Source organism: Schistocerca nitens, chromosome 1 (assembly GCF_023898315.1).
Source record: "Schistocerca nitens isolate TAMUIC-IGC-003100 chromosome 1, iqSchNite1.1, whole genome shotgun sequence".
Taxonomy (NCBI): domain Eukaryota; kingdom Metazoa; phylum Arthropoda; class Insecta; order Orthoptera; family Acrididae; genus Schistocerca; species Schistocerca nitens.
In genome coordinates this window covers 382,276,589-382,294,547 of record NC_064614.1, presented here as the reverse complement: position 1 = coordinate 382,294,547, position 17,959 = coordinate 382,276,589, and the positions used below count along the sequence as shown (strand labels likewise).

General features: G+C 38.9%; 1 protein-coding gene across 1 annotated transcript in view; it reads right to left on the bottom strand.

Moving 5' to 3' along the window:
- LOC126248591 (pickpocket protein 28-like) overlaps positions 1-17,959 on the bottom strand; it is a 92,743-nt gene that overhangs the window by 62,076 nt on the left and 12,708 nt on the right. The window contains exon 2 of the mRNA XM_049949757.1: positions 17,175-17,340. Coding sequence (XP_049805714.1) covers positions 17,175-17,340 — 166 coding nt within the window. The remainder of the gene's footprint in view (positions 1-17,174; positions 17,341-17,959) is intronic.

Genomic DNA, 17,959 nt, shown 5'->3' with positions numbered 1-17,959 from the left:
CACAGATTTGGGAACTTTGCAAAATGAATATAGTTTGGCAAGGCTACTAGACTCTATACAGTAACGCAAACATTCCCTGAACGAAAGGCTTGCAAAGCGCCATTGACAGTTTTGTAGTCAGTTAGCTTATAGTACTGTACCTGTCACACGACTAACTGTGGTTTAAATGCGATTGCGCTCATGTCTGTTTACTGAAATGTGTGAGCAAGCCAGGGAGTGAGTGCAGACAGAACACTCCTAACCCAGTGTTACTGGTACCATATATTTCGTCAATATGAAAATTAGTGTAATACTTACCCTTTTGTTTTGAAGTGAGGGAAGGTAAATTAAATCATTTTTAAAAAAATAAAATGAAATGGGACATACTTACATTTCACAATAATTTATCATCTAGTAGTATCTGAAGCCGAACTTGTAAGTTCGTCAGTTGTATCAGTTTTCTCTCTGGCCTTGTAGGTCATGGTTGAGCTATCTTCCAGTTCCGTATCTGTGGTAGTTTCGGGATCCTTATAACTGTCTTCGTCACTACTTTTCAAATCAGTTTATTACTATTCTTTCAGTCTTCTACTTCATGAATGCATCATGGTGCTAATATTCTTTCTCGATATATTTAACCTTTGCACAGTCATACCTGATTGATTTGATTAGTGTTTTAAGTCTTTAAAACTCGCTGTAGGTTCAAATGGTTCAAATGGCTCTGAACAATATGGGACTTAACATGTATGGTCATCAGTCCCCTAGAACTTAGAACTACTTAAACCTAACTAACCTAAGGACATCACATAACACCCAGTCATCACGAGGCTCGCTGTAGGAAACTGGAGACATGGCTGACAACTACTTTAGTTTATTACATTCAGAATCATTGTAGCTATTATTAGTTGTCTGAAATAATGGAGGACATGAAATTAAACATTCTCAATAAACCAGTGTACAGTTATGCGTAATTTTGAATTGCGCTTGGTTGAAGGAAGTTACATATTTAGGGCACCATCTCAGCAAGGGCACTTCAGGCAGGTATGCTGCTAACTGTTTTCTTTCTATTAAGTTATTATAATTAAATACAATGAAAATTGCCAATATATTTATAAGTGTTACTTAAATTTGTAGTTACCGCAACCTACTCTAATTCTGATTGAAAATATGTGTGGAAATCAGAAATGTTAATGCAGAAAATGTGCTTGGCCAAAAAAAAAAAAAAAGGTCTTAACGGAGGGAGTAAATTTAACTTTCAGTGTCAGTTGTGTAATTAGGAAGCTGTCTTTCTGCAGTGTTGCATATTTTAATACCTGCAACTAAGTAAACAAATTTCAGAGAAGATATCCTGTGACTTACAATAACAAACTAAGTTCAGTAGCTCATTGCTTCCATGGTAAAAGTAACAACTGAAACAAAAACATCTAAAACCTGAGCGATGAGTTCTGGCTTTTCTATAGAAAATGAAGCATTTTCCGACACTGCGTTATTGATTAGTACCAGTAATTATTATATTCTTCTCCTCTACGACGTCAGAAAATCAAGCACAGTTACTCTGATGCACTTGTATATAAACTTCCTGCTCTACGTCACAACATTTGAGCTATATCTTCGGGGGCATTCGCTTTCTAAATGCAATGCTACCACTAGTTACGGTCCGTATAACTTCCTCGAAAGTTCACATGTTCTGTAATATAGGATAGATAGGATAACACTACATTCAACATGCAATCGAAGTTAGTACTGTTAGTAGTGATTCGATGATGTATGTATGTATGTCACCGCACACTCTCATTCAACGTATTGCACCACGAACAACTGTTAAATCTTTCGACTCTCATACAACGTATAGTGCCACAGTATAGACCAGCGGAAAAATGCACCTGTCGGAGAACAAAATAGCGTATTTGTTCCTCTTGAAAAAAGACTCAGCCAGAAAAGTGGGGAACCAGTTGACTCAATCCTCACTCCGTTGTCCTCACCAAACATTTTAGCATGCGAACATACCTGCGCGCTTTTGACACAGAACATTTTACATCCTTTTTTCCAGTCTCTCTATGTAGTGGGGTCTTCATACTGAGCGTCTCCCTCTCATTAGCGCTGTCGATGTCTCCCTACCACCGTCTCATTTTTCTCCCACTGATTTACAATATATCTGATAGCCACTGCCTCCTCTCTTATGACCTGTCTCCTTTTGTCTTTCTTTGCGACTGCTACTGTCGCCACATTTTTTCGGCAGTTCGGAAATTCTGGTGGTTCCAGCTTAATTTTTCTCTTATACACCAAACCAAATCCAAACTCCGCCCGAACAGGCCATGAAGGCCCAACGGTACCGACCGGTTGCCGCGTCATCCTCAGCCCGCAGGCGTCACCACATGCGGAAATGAAGGGGCATGTGGTCAGCACACCGCTCTTCCGGCCGTATGTCAGTTTCCGAGACCGGAGCCTCTACTTCTCAATCAAGTACCTCCTCAGCTTCGCTCACAATGGCTGGGTGCACCTCGCTTGCCAACAGTGCTCGGCAGACTGGATGGTCATCCATCCAAGTGCTAGCCGAGCCCGACAGCGTTTAACTTGGTGATATGACGAGAACCGTTGTTACCACTGCGACAAGGCCGTCGGCCTTGTCTTATACACACGTGGTTAAAATTTTGGTCCAAAATGCACCAGTCCTTATGTGTTAAAGTTTCTTCTCTCTTTTCGTCCTGCTGCTTCTATCTCTCCCCCCCCCCCCCCCCCACTCCCTCCCACCCTAGTAGCCACTGTCTCTCACTGACCATCAGTATCGCCTTTATCTTTGGCTCCGACTGCTGTTGTCATCATCTCTATCTCTCTCTCTTTCACCGACACTTTCTCTCTCCCGCTGTCTTTTCAAGAGGAACATATTAGTTTGTTTAGTGCTGCGTCAAGATGATTTTTCCGCTGGTTCCCTTCTTTTCTTGCCAAGCGGCGTAGGCAGCTTATATAAAACGATCCTAGAGGTCGCTAAAGTTTTGAAGTTTATTTGTATACTTCGGTATCTTGACACGAATAAACAACAAATAACTACGCATCATATAAGGTTAACATAAAATCGTTTGCTTTAGGCTTTTACTCAATACTTCGCTCAAAGGTCACACTTCATTGAGAACACCCAATTTTATATAAACCTTGGCAGTCAGTTCAAGTTATTTTCAGGTATTTTAAGAAATCCTTTAGCCTTTTCTTTGTTACTGCAGTATGGCTTTGCGCATATTTGTATGGGCGTGAAGTATACATTATACAGAGACGTTGCGTTATATAGTTTTATTGATGAAAAAATGATGACAGAAAACATACTTTGGTGACCTCAGGATCCTTGCAATGAATCTAGAACTCTTTCCATGTGTTCACTGAGTCAGTTACAACTACATTCACGCCTCAGACAGGTTATTGTGGCCTAGTTTGCAGCATCAGTACGACTACTTTGAAACTCTGGATCTTGTTAACGGATAATGATACGAAGAAAAGTGTCTAAATTCCTCGAGAAAATCATCTTAAGAGCATATACTAAGGTTTTCGACGACCTGCAGTGACTAGAAATTACGGAAACGGGCATTCCCTAAATTGGTACTTTTAGTACCCAAAAATTATTATTTTTCGAGTGTTTCTTCATAAAGGATATAGAGTTTTGAAAATGTTAAAAATGGGATTTATATATGAATGTATAAGGAAAGTACAGTAAAAACTTAAGCTATTTTCTATGGTTAGTTATTTAGATTCTTGAGACCCATGTTGTAAAAAAGGCTAAAATTCTATTTTCGCGGTGTTCCGCATAAGTTCAGCCACTTTGAACATTTGGCTATCCGAAAAGGATTGTGATATCGAAAAAAGTTTTGACGTTCCCTGGGAATATCATCTTAAGAACATACAGTAAAATTTTCGACGATCTGCCATCAATAGAAATTATAGAATTTGCCGTCCCCGGAATTCGTACTTATCCTACCCAAAGATCGTAGTTTTTCGGGATTGTCTCAGGAATCGCCGATGAACAAATGATACTTTTACAAGCCGCCTAAGGTCCACTCTAGACCACACGTAATGCTGAAGAGTCCAGGGATTGCCACGGTCTGCCTGGCCTGGAGAAAGCGTGTAGTGTTTAAATTTTGACCCTTTACTGCAGTACAGCTACAGTGTGTCCGTTCTTCCGTTAGATATACAAATGGCCGCTATGTCAAGGGATACCCAAAACCATTGACCCACTATGTCTTTGATAAATAGAGGCTCAGATAAGACCCCTGAAAAGATGCTTTTTTGCGTGCGGATTTTTGGAACATATTGGCACCGTGCACTGTTGTGTTCGAGTTGCATATGCAGAGATCTGTGTAATGTTCTGTAAGGGATTACATTTATTCTACCGATTGTACCATGGAGAATTTCTGGTGTATCTCCAATATTCTCCGAATTGCATTATGTTTAAATCATCCCAAACCGTCTTTAAAATAACAATGTTTGGGCATGGAGTCCAGTCACATGTTTTGCCCTGGCCTCAGTCCTGGATCTCAGCGGGCCTGGAGCCACTGTTAGTATATAAATTAAGTTTTCTTTAAAGCTTTAAATACAAGCTGTAACGGTCGTGGGCGTTAGTTACCTTTCAGACTGGAAGTAGTGAGTTGATGTTAGTCAAGAATGCCTTTAAGGTGAAAAAGGTGATGTTACCAGCACCTCATTAAGTTTGAATTAGGTCTTGTAATAGGGTTACGAGAAGCTGGACGTTCCTTCTACAATATCTCAGAAATACTTACAGGAATGTAAACAGTGCACGTGATTGCTGGCAGAGGGGATCACGGGAGTGTACGGTTGAAAGAAGACGGATACGTGGCTCTACCGACAGGGAAGACCATTGAATTCGGAGTATGGCTCAGTTGCATCTTATCTGCATCTGCAGTAGCAGTTTCATCAGCAATTGGAACCACTGTGACACAACTAACTGCAACAAATCGGTTACGTCAAGGGCAGCTCCGAGACAGACACCCTGTAGCGCGCGTTCCACTGACTCCAAATGACTTCCACTTGCTGTTTCAGTGGTTTCAAGCGAGAGCTCATTGGAGAACTGGGTGGAATTCTGATATGTTTTCTGATGAAAGCTGGTCCTGCCTCGGTGCCAGAAATGACCGTGATTTGATTAGAAGGAGGCTAGTTGAGGGTTTGCAATCAACCTTACTGTGTACTAGACACAATGGATCTACACCTGGAGTAATGGTCTGGGGTGCGATTTCTTATGACTGCAAGAGCACTCTCCTGGTTATCCTAGGCATCCTGAATGCAAATTTGTACAATCTGCTAACACGACTTGTTGTGCTGCCATTCATGAAAAGCATTCCAGGGAGCGTTTTCCAACAGGATAACTCTCGCCCACATACCGCCGTTGTAATTCAACATACTGTACGGTGTCGGCATTTTGCCTTGGGCTGCTCGATCACCAGATCTTTCCCCAAGAGAGCACGTCTGGGATATCATGGGACGACAACTCAAGCATCTCCCACAGACAACATTAACCATCCCCGTATTGACCAACGAAGTGTAACAGACATGGAACTCCATCCCACAAACTGACGTATAGCACCTGCACAATACAATACACGCACATTTAAATGTTTGCAGTCAACATTGTGGCGGTTCAGAGGTTATTAATGTATCAGAATTTCACATTTTCAATGACTTTTTTATGTCTACTTTAATCTGTGACCTTGCAACTTAATCACTTAAATATGTTACCTTGACAAATGTATTCGCGAAATAATAACATGAAATGTCTGACAGTCAATGGAGGGAGTTTTAAATCTAATTTAAAATCACTTCTCTTGGACAGCTTCTTCTATTACAATAATGAACTTCTATTTAAAAATTGGCAGGCAGTATAAAAAAGTAACTAATTTGCTGTTGCACTCACTGGGAATTATGTTAACTGGCAGTATATCTGCTGGATTAGCCAGCTTATAACATTCTTTTGTATTCGGTTTCAAATATTCTTCCTTTGATAAACCAAACAGAAATCCTACAGAACCTTCCTTCTAAAGTCTATTGTCTCTTTTGTTCTTCTCACCTCAATTCGACTTTCCACATATCTTCAATTGCTGTACAAACTGTTTGGAATGTGTGTATAAATCTTCACTATCTTGTACCCCATTTAATACATGCAAAATTATACCACTTTCAGGACATAGTTTACAGTTTGATACATGATACTTGGAATAATTTTGTAGGTTTCAATAAAAATTGATACGATACTTCAAACTCTTTTGCTTGTATCAATTCATGAAAAGAAATTTCAGAGTGTGCAATGCATATCTGAAGCTCAAATAGAGAATGGAGATGTAAGATTGCTTTTTACGTTTAATTATTCTTCTTTGAAACTGTTAAGAGAAATGAGAAACACAAATGTCCACACATGTATGTATGAAATATTTGGTGGCATAGAAAACTGTTGAACAAATGGTTGTTAGTGAAGTAATTAACCAGGCAGCTACAGTTCTCCAAATTAATCAAAGTCGTAGACTCTATTAACATATGGCACCAAGCAAGTTCTGCATCTCCCACAATACCTAAATTTACAGATCCACATTCCGATTTCCACGTAGTATTAGACAAAATATTTTGCATACAGAGTACACAAAATTTTGGGATCTAGATCTTTTGGACAAATTTGTAGTTGGTTTGGTGGACAGTATAGTTAGAAGCATTTTTTGTTGCTCATTACTAACGAAAAATCTTAGTTCATGTCAGTATGGTTTTAAATATAGTCCTTTTCTGACAGCCATAGAGCACATGACCCTGTTATGCCTTGTACCCTCATCAAGCAGTTATTGAGCATTTTCCACTGTTTGGATGATGGCTGCTGCTCCTGAGGCTAATGACCTAACAGCTGAGTTTCCTACCAATGCAACAGTTATACGAGTAAACACCCGGTTCATGGAAACACCTTGAAACTATTTTTCTACTGTTCCACACTCGAACAACGTGTGCTGAAAAACTAACACTTAAATCTTTCCATGTGAGTTCTGATTTCTCTTATTTTATTATAAAAATAATTTATTCCTATGTTGGTGGGCACCAAAAAACGTTTTCGCATTTGGAGAAGAAAGTTGGTAATTGAAATTTCTTGATAAGATCCTGCTACAACGAAAACCTTTGTTTTCATGATTGCCATCTCAAGTCGCGTATCATATCCACGACACTCTCATCCCTATTTCACGATAATACAAAACGAGCTGCCTTTCTTTGAAGTTTTTCGATGTCTTTTGTCAATCTTGTCTGATGCTGATCCCACAATGCACAGCTGCACTTCACAAGATGATGGACAAGCGTGGAGTCGGCAGTCGCTTTAGTAGACTTGTTGCATTTTCTAAGTATTCTGCCAATCAAAAATAGTCTTTACTTCAGTTTCCTCACATCATTATCTATGTGATGTTCCAATTTAAGGTATATTTAATTGAAATCCCTACGTATTTATTTAAATTCACAACGTTCAGATAGTTGTGATTTATCATGTAACCGAAATTTAGCGGATTCCTTTCAGTACTCACGTGGATGACTTTACACTTTTCATTACTTAGAGTCAATTGCCACTTCTTGCACCATACAGGTATCTAAATAATTTTGCAATTGCTTTTGATCATCTGATAATGAATTTTATGCTGATTGTCAATAACGGCAAAGCGACCATGTTCCTCTAACACTGGTCAAATTCTGTTTTTGTATTTCTTGCTGTTCAGACTTTTTATTCGTCCTGTTGGGGAATTGTTTTTGTTATGAACATTAGTCATACATAATATTTCTGTGTACACGTATAATTCTTTCGCTAAATATTAGTCACTTTTCGAAGTTCTTAAGAATTTAAGATTAAAACGAGATGTTCTTTCAAATTCGCTATTTGCAACCCCTTTTAGGTGCTTTTTTATTCTTACAGGTCACACACCCAGGATATGTGGCCCTCCCTTGCTGATATTGCTGTGACATTTAATGAAATGACAAATTGTACCTTCTTCCCCACTTGTATTGCTCATTTGTATGGTAAGGTGAGTCGTTCAAGAATTTGTTTAGGTGGCTTAAACGTATCTCTGAGGTATGGGTCTCCCTCGAATTGCCTGTGTCTTACAATCGTAATTTCTGTTAAATTGTCTCACAAGTCTCAGAGATTTCATGTTTTGCTCTTGTAGTCGACATGCTGTCGCTCACTAAACAGATGTTGAGACAGTATGCGATTTATATGCTCTCAGAGTAGTTTTTTTTTCTATCTTATTACTTTGTTTACAAGTACCACAAGCCTTGCAGCTAATGTGTTGACTGAACTCCATAATTTCTCGAATTTTGTATTAATCTGTCGAAACTTCCTCTAGAATTTTTTTTAGTGTGTATGGGTTTCTGTTTGAACGCTTATGTTCCTGAGATTTTTGTTTATCATTTCAGTCATCGAAACAACTTATAGAGGGATATTCTATTTAACAAGTATATTTTTATATACGGCACTCCTCGGCCTATCTGCTCCTGAATGAACATTAGGTTCAAGCTCCATTACTTGGTCTTACGTCTGTCAAAATACGAACTCCTATTTCTCTATAGCTTTCCAGCGCTTTGTATTTATATATTTAACATTTATGTAAAGATCTGAGGCTACATGCATTCACTTGGAAACATATTTGCACTTGACACACTACGCAGTGATGCAACTTCAATGTATTTTTAAAAAGCAATATCGAGAAGCATACAAAGTTTCGTCTACATCGTCCCTCAATCAGTTGTCATGTTTTATCAATAACAAATAACTGCTACTGTTCGTGGTTCACGCAATCTTCATATAAAGTTCTAATTCCATTGAAGACCATGTCAGTTCCTTTATGTGCTTGAGATACAGAGTGTAAAAGACTGGTATAAACATTTTTATTGTTTAAAGGAGATAAAAATAACACTTTTTTATGTAAAAATAATTTATTGGTGTATCATTTCCGCACAAGGAGTCTATGAAAGTTTTGACACTAGTGATTGTCAGAGATGATGTTCAAACTGGTGTATGATGAATATTCCTTTAGAGATCTTGTTGAAAATGTCATCTGTTTAGAATTATAAACTACTGGCGTCTGGTTGCTAATGATTGTCTAACCGATTCAGAACAACAAAATATTTCATAAATAACGGTTGCAGCTTCATTGAAACAAGCAACCATCTCTTCTGGAGGTCTGTTGGTATCTCATACACCAAACACAAATGCCTGTGCTTTCATGTACACAAATAAGGTTTCCAGCAATATCTTGAAAACAGTACTCATGACATAGCAGTTTGAATACCATCTCAACATCACTAGCATCAAAATTTTTGTGGATCCCTATTGGGGAAACACTTCATCTGAGATATTTTTTATCATATGTAAATGTTTCGTTTTATAACCTTTTTTTAATTTTCTGAACATGGTTATTGTACTTGGTGTATGTATTTTCAATTCGCATTATCTTGTCTGAAAGAGATAAGGTTTGCGTTATCCCTCAGCATTTGTTTTCGGGGCCCTTGAGCGTGTCTGACTCGAATAAAAAATATCTACCTTCATGAGACTACAAAAACATGATTATTTGCGCATCTGCTCGTTTTTCCATAGCAACATTATGAAATATAAACACTGTATATGAGATGGATCTCACTGACGATGGAAAAGAATCACTTTAATAGCATGCCTTGTGTGTTACATCACCAACACCTGCCAATGTATCTTGTAATAAACTAGGACTTGATCTGAAATAATGTTTTTGAGTATACATGTACATGTTCAAAGCAAATTCCATCAGGATATTGAAGTAATGATATGACAACATTCATGCTGCCAAAGTGTGACTGGTCCACAATTACCAATTATGTGTTGAAGACGAAAGTGGAGAATTCTTTTTTTCTGTAGTATTTTTCTGTAGTCAGTTACTAAATGGCAGTGAAAAGGGTGCTTCATCCATCTAATCATAATTATCATTAGCAGGCAATGTATTTTATAGAAAGAAAATAAAACTACTTTCACTTTTTTGTTTGCTGTACCTACATACTTTATAATTTTTTGTATATAGATGGGCACATGAACATGCCTAAATATGCATACATCTGGCATAGCAGTCATACATATAATTTTGTATTGAAGTGCAACATGAGCCAAAATTCTGAGAAACAGCTTCTTCCAATTGTTGTCAGGTCTGTTCTGTGAGCTTCAGCAAAGTCTTCAATGATTTCTCATAGAAGCTGTGGCAAGCATCTGACATATGGCAACCAGTTGTGGATGTGTTCATCAACAACATTCTGGATGGCTCATCTCTTGTATGTTAACTTCTTAGATGCACTTTGGAAAAAAACAGTGCCATTTGACCTTGGAGTTCTTTTAATTTGTTCCACACTATCATGATTTCAGCTTTATAGCCATTCTCAAGTTTAAAAAATGGTTCTGAGCACTATGGGACTTAACTTCTGAGGTCATCAGTCCCCTAGAACTTAGAACTACTTAAACCTAACTAACCTAAGGACATCACACACATCCATGCCCGAGGCAGGATTCGAACCTGCGACCGTAGCGGTCGCTCGGTTCCAGACTTAAGCGTCTAGAACCGCTCGGCCACATCAGCCGGCAATTCTCAAGTGCAATGTGAAATCTTTAAAAAGTCCGACGTGCCTTAATGACATATCGTCGTCTAAATAACTTTCATTTGGTCTTATTTCGACGATGTTATGTCATTTAGGCAGGGCAGATACCTTCCGAGATTTCATATTTCTCTTGACAGTGGTTACAAACCCGAAATCATGATTGTGTGAAATAAGGGAATACACATTTACAGTCAAATGGAGGAAATTTATTTCAAAATGTTCAACATGACTGTGGTCCCCCACGAAGGAAAAGTTTGATAGTTTTTGTTCATGTGTACTCTGTGTGTCATCTGCTGTACTATAGGTTTTCATTGTTCATGGGAAGCACTGCTGCATATCGTGTGCTCATCCAGACTTGCTGTGACAGTCTGAGCATTTCTGTTGAGCATGGCTGCAATGAACATCGAATTTTCACGATGATGAAACCACTCATTACTGGACAACGCGACCTTATTACTGCAATGCCAATGATTTTTTTAAACCAGCATTGGGCTGAAGAGATGTTCTGATGCAATTCCATCAAGAAATCATTTATTGTCGGTGGCATTAATAGTGAACATCGAGTTAAAGAGTGATACTGTAGCCACTGGCGTTTCAGACTGTGATTTTGTTAGAGATGATGTCACCTGCACTAATGGCAACATTGACGTATGAACTCGAATAACAGCACATAGACACACATACAGTATTGACAATCTATGCAACAACTAATACTTATCTTCTGTCTGCACTGTTTTCTTCCTGTGGTACAACAAATGCAAATGCTGCAGGTGCATGATTCGTGTTTACAACATGGTGGCTCATATGTAAATGAAAACTTTTTTTTCCAGCGAGTGGTTATTACTATTACTAATGCATTGTGTCCAACCTACCGCAACTTTTTAAAAAATGTTCAATATGTTTATTCTTGCAGTGCATGCAGACATAGAATCTCTGTGACCCATTTAACCTTTAAAGCTAGGCTACCGTGACAGATACATCATAATGGCGTTGTTAGTATTTCCTGATATATGTGAGACAGTGTAAGGCGTGCTGCGTGTATGTACGTATGTGTGTATGTGTGTGTGTGTGTGTGTGTGTGTGTGTGTGTGTGTGTGTGCGTGTGTGTGTGTGTGAGTGTGTGAGTGAGTGTATGTGTGTATGTAATGTGGAGGTACACACCCTTCGAGGGGTGGACCAGTGACAAGGTGGCATGTGGTCGTTATGGACATGCATGTGAGAAAGGGCAGATGTTGCCATCCACCGCAGCCCAGGAGTGACCTTGGCATGCAGCGTTTGTCCCCATCCAGCTAGTGCGGCCACTGCGGTTTGTCTCTTCCCTGACCAGCTGACTGCAGATGCAGGGGCAGATAACCTGTAGCTCTCACGCCGTTTGCTTTTGCTGGTGTATGTAGCTCCACACAGTACTCACACACAAGCTGTTACCAATGAAATTATCATAAAAATAATAGGAAACAAAACACCACTCTGGGAACGTTTATGGTGGAGCAGCAGTGCTTCAAAATTGTTTGTTATGTGGGATCAAGGATAAAAAAGTGGTTAAATAAAGTGAAAAAAACCTGCATTCTAAGAAAGCAGGATGTTCCAAAATTGAGCACACACTCACTCACACACTCACACACACACACACGCGCACACACACACACACACACACACACACACACACACACACACACACACACACACACACACATACGTACATACACGCAGCACGCCTTACACTGTCTCACATATATCAGGAAATACTAACAACGCCATTATGATGTATTCCTGGTAGGTTACGCAAGTAATCTCCCCAACTTTGAAGAATTTCAACAGTTACAATCTTAACGCATCATGGAAATGTCTTTCAATAACGAAACTACCCCAGGTGGCCAATCCACCGTCGGCAACGACGCAAGCAGACCCATGGATTCTGGAGAGTCTGCAACACCATGCAAATCCAACAAGATTAAACCCAGAAAAATCTTCAACATAGCAACTCTCAACATAAACTCCCTTCTCAAAGTGGGAAAACTTAAGCACCTTACAGACCAGTTACACACGGAAGACATACAAATTGTGGCGCTACAAGAAACTCGCTTCACTGATGAAAACACATTTGAATCAAACAAATTCAGAATATTTAAAGGAAAACCTGGAAAAATTGTAATGAAGAAATGCCCTCAGCTTGGCACAGCTTTTGCTGTAAACACAAAAATTCTGAACTCTGTCGAACATTTTTGGTCAACATCATCGAGAACATCTTTCCTCACTTTTCGATGTGCAAATAAAAAATACACATTAATCAATGTTCACGCCCCCACAAATGACAAAAGTAATGCTAAAAATAGGGAAGAAACAGATGAATTCTGGGAAAACCTTAAGGATCATATATCATAAATCCCAGAAAACAATGTAAAAATACTTCTAGGAGATTTTAACGCTCAGATTGGAAAAGAAAAGAAATTCCGCGATATTGTCGGCAACTTTCCCGCCCACAAACGAACCCACAAAAATGGAGAAAGGTTAATTATGCTCTATAAGCAGTTTAAACTCAAGCTAATGTCAACACGTTTTAAACATCTTCCCAGAAAACAAAAAACCTGGGTATCTCCGATAAAGAGTATCGGAGAATTTCAAATAGATCACGTTGCCATCTCCTCCAAATGTGAAAAAGAAATATTGAACACACGTGTCCGAAAATCTCTAAACCTCGACTCCGATCACTATCTCACGAAAATAAAAACTAAACTGATCCCAAAAAACAAACAGAAAAGCAGAAACGGAGAGTATAAAAACAGAAATAAAATAAATTTTGATCTTACAACCCTGAGAAATTACAACCTTAAGTCCAACTCTAACCTCAAGGATTTTCAGAAAAAACTAAAGACATTCTCCCTTTCACGAAACCTCCAAGAATTTCAGAACAACTTGATTGAGGCAACAGAAACAACCTTTCCAAAAAAGAGCAAACCGAAACACCCGTGGTGGGACAGCAACTGTAATGAAGTTCTGCATGAAAGACTTAAAGCCTGGAAAAAGTGGAACTCACATAAAACTGAAAACAACTTTGATGAATTTAAGCAAGCCAGAAAGAATGCCTCGAAAACCATTCGCAACACCAAGAGACAATATGAAAAACAACAACTGGACTCAATCGAAGAGAATTTCAAGAAATGCAACACGGCAGCTTGGTACAAAACATTCAACCAGAAACTCCGAGGATACCAGTCCCCTTGCCTAAACCTTATGAGAAATAATAAGACTCTCGCCACCAACAATACTGAAAACTGTGAAATCCTGGCTGAATATTTTGAGACACTCCTAAACTGCCAGACACCCATGCAGACTCTCAGTTTTACGCAACCAGAAACATTACCAACACATTCAACACCTCCGACACGAGAGGAAATCACAAACATAATCAAAAATCTCAAAAACAGGAAAGCATGTGGAGAAGACACAATTACGGCAGAAATGCTCAAGCTTGGGGGAGAAACATCAGTAGAAGCACTACACAAAGAACTTGAACAAGTATGGGAAACCAAGAAAATCCCAAGTCACTGGAAAACTGCCCTAATTCATCCTTTGTTTAAAAAAGGTGACAAAAGGGATGTTAACAACTATCGTGGAATATCGCTTCTCCCAGTCCCATACAATATTCTATCAAAAGCCCTGCTCAATCGTGTATCACCAATTATAGAGGGAAAACTTGGAGAATATCAAGCTGGCTTCAGACCAGGAAGATCCTGCGCCGAACAAATTTTTAACCTCAAAACAACAATGAACTATTTATCTACAAGGAGCAAGAAATATTTCATAACATTCATTGATTTCAAAAAAGCTTATGACTCAATCGATAGGGACACACTCATCAAAACACTTCGAGAATATGAAATAGATGAAACAACAATCACCATAATCAAAGAAACATTAACAAATACAACATCAAAAGTAAAATTCCAAGGAGAAATTTCACGGCAGTTCGAGGTCAAAACCGGCGTCAGACAAGGAGATGCGCTGTCCCCGGTACTCTTCAACTGTGTTCTGGATAAAGTCATAGCAGAATGCAGAAAACTCACGCAAAAACATGGAGTTGAGAAAATCCAAATTGGAGGGAAGTGCTACAAAGCCATTGAAACCAACTGTTTTGCCTTCGCTGACGATCTCGCCTGTTCAGCTTACACACAAAAAGACACAATAAAACAAATAGAATTACTTAAAGAAACTGCTGAAAAAGCAGGCTTGCAAATTTCATTTGAAAAGACAGAAATCATTACAAATATCAAAAATCCACCAAAGAAAATAACTACGAAATACGGGAAAATACAGGTATCTAAACATTTTAAATATCTTGGTGAACTAATTCAGCCTGTGGCAAAAGGTCATCCAGCCTGCAGGGCTAGAATACCAAAACTAGAGACAGCAACTCACTACTGCAGACAAATGTATTCAAAAAAATGTATATCTCAGACACTACCAGACTGTCATTAGACCGCAGATACTATATGCATCAGAATCACTGGCAAATTTTACATACGCAGAACAGATAGAAAATCGTGAAAGAAGAATTGTGAGGACAATTCTTGGACACAGGAAAATAACAGATGATCAAGGCAAGCCTGTATACAGACTAAAAAGCAACAAAGAAGTGTATACGAAGTGCAGCAAAACTACAGACGAAATTAGAAAAATAAGATGCTCCTTTTATGCTCACATCATGAGGATGAACCCGAATAGGCTTACAAAACAAATATTTTCGTACATCGCAAATCTAATAAATAAAAATTTATGAACACAGAAAGAGCTCTAAACGAAATGGACATAGATCAGGAAACAATATTTAACAGAAACCTTTTTAGAAAAAAACTGAATTCATTCACGGGTTTCGGTGTGAAAATTAAGAAGACTTGTGGAACTAAATGGTCTGAAGAGAGAAAAGCCGCCTTCAGCGCAAGAATGAAAGAAGTGTGGACTGAGAGAAAGAAGACTTCCCAGAAGCGCAAGAAATAACTGTTTTCACGGTCTTTAACGGCCAAATTTGTATAATAATAATAATAATGGAAGGAGGGTGGTCATGGAGATTTGGCAGGTGCAGGCATTGAGGAATGGTAAAGACCTGCGTAACTCCTTTACTCACATAGCAATATATAGTACTGACTACACGAAATACTATGGCGAATTATAAGAAATTAGTTTGGTAATTATCTTAGAAGCCAGATGAAAGAAAGGCAAACCTACGTTCCTAGCTTTTGACAATGTTGACTGGAATACTCTCTTTCAAATTCTGAAGGTGGCAGGGGTAAAATACAGGGAGCGAAAAGCTATTTACAATTTGTAAAGAAACCAGATGGCAGTTATAAGAGTCGAGGGACATGAAAGGGAAGCAGTGGTTGGGAAGGGAGTGAGATAGGGTTGTAGCCTCTCCCCGATGTTATTCAATCTCTATATTGAGCAAGCAGTGAAGGAAACAAACAAGAAAATTCGGAGTAGGTATTAAAATCCATGGAGAAGAAATAAAAACTTTGAGGTTCGCCGATGACATTGTAATGCTGTCATAGACAGCAAAGGACTTGGAAGAGTAGTTGAACGGAATGGATAGTGTCTTGAAAGGAGGATATAAGATGAACATCAACAAAAGCAAAACAAGGATAATGGAATGTAGTCGAATTATGTCGGGTGATGCTGAGGGAATTAGATTAGGAAATGAGACACTTAAAGCAGTAAAGGAGTTTTGCTATTTGGGGAGCAAAATAACTGATGATGGTCGAAGTAGAGAGGATATAAAATGTAGACTGGCAATGGCAAGGAAAGCATTTCTGAAGAAGAGAAATTTGTTAACATCGAGTATAGGTTTAACTGTCAGAAAGTCGTTTCTGAAAGTATTTGTATGGAGTGTAGCCATGTATGGAAGTGAAACATGGACGATAAATAGTTTGGACAAGAAGAGAACAGAAGCTTTCGAAATGTGGTGCTACAGAACAATGCTGAAGATTAGACGGGTAGATCACATAACTAATGAGGAAGTACTGAATAGGATTGGGGAGAAGAGAAGTTTGTGGCACGACCTGACTAGAAGAAGGGGTCGGTTGGTAGGACATGTTCTGAGGCATCACGGGATCACCAGTTTATTATTGGAGGGCAGCGTGGAAGGTAAAAATCGTAGAGGGAGACCAAGAGATGAATCCACTAAGCAGATTCAGAAGGATGTAGGTTGCAGTAGGTACTGGGAGATGAAGAAGCTTGCACAAGATAGAGTAGCATGGAGAGCTGCATCAAACCAGTCTCAGGACTGAAGACCACAACAACAACAACAACAGTTTGGTAATGTATTATTCGCAATTTTCAATTGCTCATTCCATCAACTCTTTTCACATCAATGATTTAGACTCAATTTTAAGGATGCAAGATGCTCCAGAATCCAGTTTTTACTTTTATAATAGATAATTTTTGTATACCTCAATTTATGCAAAGCAGTGCAGTTGTAAGCCACCTGAGGACCATACATTCGCACTGTGACTGGCGTTATTCACACGTTCTTTTAGCATAATTGGAAATATAGCTCCTCGTGAATACGTTGATAAACTAACCTGCTTCATTACGCTCCCCAGCGTGTAGTTTTTGGCCATAAGGAAGGTCTGCACCGCTATGGCGTCCTCAGACACGGATGTGGATTCCTCTGGCAGTGCCATGTCTACCATATTGAAGAGGAACTGATTGTACGCCTGTCTGCTGAGGCCCGCTGACTCTAAGCCCCTGTATAAGAAAGAGAATGTCACTGGTAGAAACTTTGAAGAATCAGTGAAGATAGCTTGATACATACTGAGGGTAACATTTTTTCACAGAGAGACAATAGATAGGTCTAACGATGTGTCTGTTGGAGACCTTTCCCATATTTGACGAGCTGCACCCAAAGTATGAAAAGAAAGCTGTGAAAAGTAGAAATATAGCGCACAAAATGTTAGTAACTCCCTTAAAAATACACAGTTTTCATTTTGAAGCTTTGCAGATGGTATACCTGGTACCGAGCGGTTACATGATCTCTCCTCATTTCTTCATTTTATATCCCGGGCCTAAGCTTCGCACTTAGACCCATGACAGCTTCCATCAGAAATGTTGTCAGTAAAGTAAAACAGCAGATATCGAAGCCCCCAAGTGATGCCAAGCAATAAATTAGCCCGAACACTTGTCGCATTACATTTCTCTGTTTCCATTTGTTTCAATACAGTGCCACCAGCAAGGACTACTGTCTGAGAGTTTTAGAGAAAACAAGATATTGGCATATTACCCACCTACAAGGAGAACGAAAGTACCAATTACATTTAAACGTACCTCTAATTCGCGTACCTCTATACCTCCATTTAAACAGCTACTC